This window comes from Oncorhynchus masou, chromosome 25, assembly GCF_036934945.1.
Source record: "Oncorhynchus masou masou isolate Uvic2021 chromosome 25, UVic_Omas_1.1, whole genome shotgun sequence".
Classification (NCBI taxonomy): domain Eukaryota; kingdom Metazoa; phylum Chordata; class Actinopteri; order Salmoniformes; family Salmonidae; genus Oncorhynchus; species Oncorhynchus masou.
The window spans coordinates 9875378-9880977 of NC_088236.1; the positions used below are offsets into that span (position 1 = coordinate 9875378).

The following is a 5600-nucleotide window of genomic DNA, read 5'->3' on the forward strand; positions in this document are numbered from 1 at the left end:
ATGCGCTTGTTTTTGTGCGAAATTTTATAAAAAAGAACAGGAATTTGGCACACCCATGTATTTTATACCTTTATTTAACCTGGCAAGTCAGTTAATAAGAACAAATTCTTATTTACAATGACGGCCTACTTGTTCAGTGGCAGAACGACAGATATTTAGCTTGTCAGCTCAGGGATTCAATCCAGCAACCTTTCAGTTACTGGCCCAACGCTCTAACCACTAGGCTACCTGCTGTATGCACGTACACAAGACAATGGCCCACAAGAGGTGGGCCATACCATCACAAACTGACTGTACTATTGACATCATACTGCCCATGTTAAAGACATCTCTTCATCAGCCCATACCTTGAATCACAAGCAGCTCATACCATAGATGCTGTTATAACAAAACCAGCACGTATAACACAGCCATAAAAAGCCGCTCCTTGCCATTCAAACTACACTTGCTATTAAAGAGTCGGAATTGCACAGCGATCACATTCAGGCCCTTCATTGGGCATGCATTGGATATAAAGCCTTTATGGTAGTGAGCTATGACCTGAGTTCAATGCCATTAAAGTGCACTCACGTGAACAGTCAAAGTACATTCATTTGAATGTATATTCTGAGAAATGCCTCCCTTCGGATAATGGGCTTTTATCTAGTCTTACTATAATCCCATAGACAATGCCTTTGACTGTGAATGAGTTCATTGAACCGTGAACAGAGTCATTCCAAGTGTCTCTCCCTTTAGAAAACGTGCTTTAAACACTCTGTACTTTAAAGTGAAACTGGCAGCTTTTTAGCAACATGAAATCTTATTAAAATATGTTCATAAACACCCCCGGGAAGAATATGACTCCTTTTAAATATATATTTTCTGATAATTGACCACATCGATGCAGATAGAGGCCATTTGTTTGGACAATCAATAGACAATGCAAAAAATAAAATCAAACTCTCTGGGCCTCTGATCCTCTGGGTCTCTGATCCTCTGATTCTCTGATCCTCTGGGCCTCTGATCCTCTGGGTCTCTGATCCTCTGGGTCTCTGATCCTCTGGGCCTCTGATCCTCTGATTCTCTGATCCTCTGGGCCTCTGATCCTCTGGGTCTCTCATCCTCTGGGTCTCTGATCCTCTAGGTCTCTGATCCTCTGGGCCTCTGATCCTCTGTGTCTCTGATCCTCTGGGTCTCTGATCCTCTGGGACTCTGATCCTCTGGGTCTCTGATCCTCTGGGCCTCTGATCCTCTGGGTCTCTGATCCTCTGGGTCTCTGATCCTCTGGGACTCTGATCCTCTGGGTCTCTGATCCTCTGGGTCTCTGATCCTCTGGGCCTCTGATCCTCTGGGTCTCTGATCCTCTGGATCTCTGGTCCTCTGGGTCTCTGATCCTCTGGGCCTCTGATCCTCTGGGTCTCTGATCCTCTGGGCCTCTGATCCTCTGGGCCTCTGATCCTCTGGGCCTCTGATCCTCTGGGCCTCTGATCCTCTGGGACTCTGAGCCTCTGGATCTCTGATCCTCTGGGTCTCTGATCCTCTTATTCTCTGATCCTCTGGGCCTCTGATCCTCTGGGCCTCTGATCCTCTGGGCCTCTGATCCTTTTATTCTCTGATCCTCTGGGTCTCTGATCCTCTGGGTCTCTCATCCTCTGAGTCTCTGATCCTCTGATCCTCTGATCCTCTGGGTCTCTGATCCTCTGGGTCTCTCATCCTCTGGCGCTCTGATCCTCTAGGTCTCTGATCCTCTGGGCCTCTGATCCTCTGGGTCTCTCATCCTCTGGGTCTCTGATCCTCTGGACCTCTGATCCTCTGGGCCTCTGATCCTCTGGGTCTCTCATCCTCTGGGCCTCTGATCCTCCGGATCTCTGGTCCTCTGGATCTCTGGTCCTCTGGATCTCTGATCCTCTGGGCCTCTTCTGTCACATTTGCAAAACTATTTTAGAGCACAAAGCCATCAACATACAATACAACTTATCATGTAAAATACCCACGTCTGTATCAAAACAGGATGCCAACACCTTCACATCTGTATCAAAACAGGATGCCAGCACCTTCACTGCTGTATCAAAACAGGATGCCAACACCTTCACATCTGTATCAAAACAGGATGCCAACACCTTCACTGCTGTATCAAAACAGGATGCCAACACCTTCACATCTGTATCAAAACAGGATGCCAACACCTTCACTGCTGTATCAAAACAGGATGCCAACACCTTCACATCTGTATCAAAACAGGATGCCAGCACCTTCACTGCTGTATCTAAACAGGATGCCAACACCTTCACTGCTGTATCTAAACAGGATGCCAACACCTTCACATCTGTATCAAAACAGGATGCCAGCACCTTCACATCTGTATCAAAACAGGATGCCAACACCTTCACTGCTGTATCAAAACAGGATGCCAACACCTTCACATCTGTATCAAAACAGGATGCCAACACCTTCACATCTGTATCAAAACAGGATGCCAACACCTTCACATCTGTATCAAAACAGGATGCCAACACCTTCACGGCTGTATCTAAACAGGATGCCAACACCTTCACATCTGTATCAAAACAGGATGCCAACACCTTCACTGCTGTATCAAAACAGGATGCCAACACCTTCACATCTGTATCAAAACAGGATGCCAACACCTTCACGGCTGTATCAAAACAGGATGCCAACACCTTCACATCTGTATCTAAACAGGATGCCAACACCTTCACATCTGTATCAAAACAGGATGCCAACACCTTCACATCTGTATCAAAACAGGATGCCAACACCTTCACATCTGTATCAAAACAGGATGCCAACACCTTCACATCTGCATCTAAACAGGATGCCAACACCTTCACATCTGTATCTAAACAGGATGCCAACACCTTCACATCTGTATCTAAACAGGATGCCAACACCTTCACTGCTGTATCAAAACAGGATGCCAACACCTTCACATCTGTATCTAAACAGGATGCCAACACCTTCACATCTGTATCAAAACAGGATGCCAACACCTTCACATCTGTATCAAAACAGGATGCCAACACCTTCACATCTGTATCAAAACAGGATGCCAACACCTTCACGGCTGTATCTAAACAGGATGCCAACACCTTCACTGCTGTATCAAAACAGGATGCCAACACCTTCACGGCTGTATCTAAACAGGATGCCAACACCTTCACGGCTGTATCAAAACAGGATGCCAACACCTTCACATCTGTATCAAAACAGGATGCCAACACCTTCACTGCTGTATCAAAACAGGATGCCAACACCTTCACATCTGTATCAAAACAGGATGCCAACACCTTCACTGCTGTATCAAAACAGAATGCCAACACCTTCACTGCTGTATCTAAACAGGATGCCAACACCTTCACATCTGTATCAAAACAGGATGCCAACACCTTCACGGCTGTATCTAAACAGGATGCCAACACCTTCACGGCTGTATCAAAACAGGATGCCAACACCTTCACATCTGTATCAAAACAGGATGCCAACACCTTCACTGCTGTATCAAAACAGGATGCCAACACCTTCACATCTGTATCAAAACAGGATGCCAACACCTTCACTGCTGTATCAAAACAGAATGCCAACACCTTCACTGCTGTATCAAAACAGGATGCCAGATTTAAGACACAGTTACCACTCAAATCAACATTGACACAGCAGCAGTAATGATGCCAGTAAATCCTCAATGACAATGCAAAAAACAACTAGTTGGTGATGTTACTGACATATACTCTCCCCAACGTTTTTATTCGGACAGTGAAGCTAAATCATTCTATTTGTCTCTGTACTCCAACATTTGAGATCAAATGATTTATATGAAGCGACGATACAGAATGTCACCTATTTTCATACTTTTTTGTTATACCCTACAGAAATGAAATATCTTTATGTATCTAGTCTACCCATTTGAAGGTGGCAGTTTATTACATTTAGTAAAATGTGTAGTATTTGGTCCCATATTCCTGGAATGCAATGACTACATCAAGCTTGTGACTCTACAAATTTGATGGATGCATTCGCAGTTTGTTTTGTTTGTCTGTCGGATGGTGTTTTGCCCAATAGAAGTGAATGGTAAATAATGTGTTGTGTCATTTTGGAGTCACTTCTATTGTAAATAAGAATAGAAGATGTTGCTGAACACTTCTTCTACATGAATGTGGATTCTAACCTCACCTGTTATTGTTAATGGTGAGAGGTTAGAATGTTTTGTGGGGACGTGATCTTTGTGCATCTGTGCACCTTCTAACTCATCATTATTCACGATTCATTCATGATTATCTGTAATCACGGTAGAATTCACATTCAGGTTGAAGTGTTCAGAAATATATTATATTCTTATTTACAATTAAAGTGACTCCAAAAACAAATATGTATGAACATACCCATTCTGTCACCTCACCTGATATGAAACATTTGATCTTTAAATCCAAAATGCTGGCGTATAGAGACAAATGAAAAGCTTTATGTTCACTGTCCAAATAAATACATAAGGGGGTGTACATGTGTAGGATCTTAATTTGATCACCCTGTTGCAGGAGATTCGTTTCTGCAATGCAGAACATTTCAAACGTGTAGCACATTTGAAATGTAACTATACAACATAATTTCCAGAGACTTGATCTTCCCTCATGAAAAATATATGAACCCCGACACATGTTTTTATTCATTATAATCCATATAGTAATACAACTTTCCTGAGTTATTATTTTCCTGCTGTAGCAAACTGGCTAAAATTAAGATCCTACATCTGTATATTGACAAGAACCGTGAATGGTCTTGTCACCTCAACAGCTACTGTATACTACTCTACTGAGATGTTCTTAGAATGGAGAGAGGAGAGGAGAGGATGGGAGAGGAGAGGAGAGGAGGGGAGAGGAGAGGAGAGGAGAGGAGAGGAGGGGAGGGGAGAGGAGAGGAGAGGAGAGGAGAAGAGAAGAGAAGAGAAGAGAAGAGAAGAGAAGAGAGGAGAGGAGAGGAGAGGAGAGGAGAGGAGAGGAGGGGAGAAGAGAAGAGAGGAGGGGAAAGGAGAGGAGAGGAGGGGAGAGGAGAGGATAGGAGAGGATAGGAGAGGAGAGGAGAGGAGAGGAGAAGAGGAGAGAGAGGGAGAGGAGAGGAGAGGAGAGGGAGAGGAGAGAGGAGAGGAGAGGAGAGGAGAGGAGAGGAGAGGGAGAAGAGAGGAGAGGAGAGGAGAGGAGAGGAGAAGAGAAGAGAAGAGGGGAGAGGAGAGGATGGGAGAGGAGAGGACGGGAGAGGAGAAGATAAGAGAGGAGGGGAGAGGAGAGGAGAGGAGAGGAGGGGATAGGAGAAGAGAGGAGGGGAGAGGAGAGGAGAGGATGGGAGAGGAGAGGAGAGGACGGGAGAGGAGAGGACGGAAGAGGAGGGGAGAGGAGCGGAGAAGAGAGGAGAGGACAGGAGGGGAGAGGAGAGGACGGGAGAGGAGAGGAGAGGAGAGGAGGGGAGAGGACAGGACAGGAGAGGAGAGGAGTGGAGAGGAGAAGAGAGGAGAGGAGAAGAGAGGAGTAGAGAGGAGAGGAGAAGAGAGGAGTAGAGAGGAGAAGAGAGGAGGGGAGAGGAGAAGAGAGGAGGAGAGAGGAGAAGAGAAG

At 45.3% G+C, this 5600-nt stretch overlaps 1 protein-coding gene across 1 annotated transcript; it reads right to left on the reverse strand.

Annotated features, from left to right (window-relative positions):
• Positions 1 to 1096: 1096 nt before the first annotated feature.
• On the reverse strand, positions 1097 to 1820 carry LOC135513466 (octapeptide-repeat protein T2-like). The gene is made up of 2 exons (XM_064936345.1): positions 1701 to 1820; positions 1097 to 1615 (listed from the first exon to the last, which is right to left on the reverse strand). Exons 1-2 carry the CDS (start codon positions 1818 to 1820, stop codon positions 1097 to 1099), a joined length of 639 nt encoding a protein of 212 aa, XP_064792417.1.
• Between the last annotated feature and the right edge of the window lie 3780 nt (positions 1821 to 5600).

Excerpts from the sequence above, each read along its gene's own strand:
- LOC135513466 (XM_064936345.1), bottom strand. The coding sequence starts at position 1,820 with ATGAGAGACCCAGAGGATCAGAGGCCCAGAGGATCAGAGGTCCAGAGG. Across the intron at positions 1,616-1,700 it reads GAGACCTAGAGGATCAGAGC|AGGATCAGAGACCCAGAGGA; the intron begins GCCAGAGGATGA and ends TGAGAGACCCAG.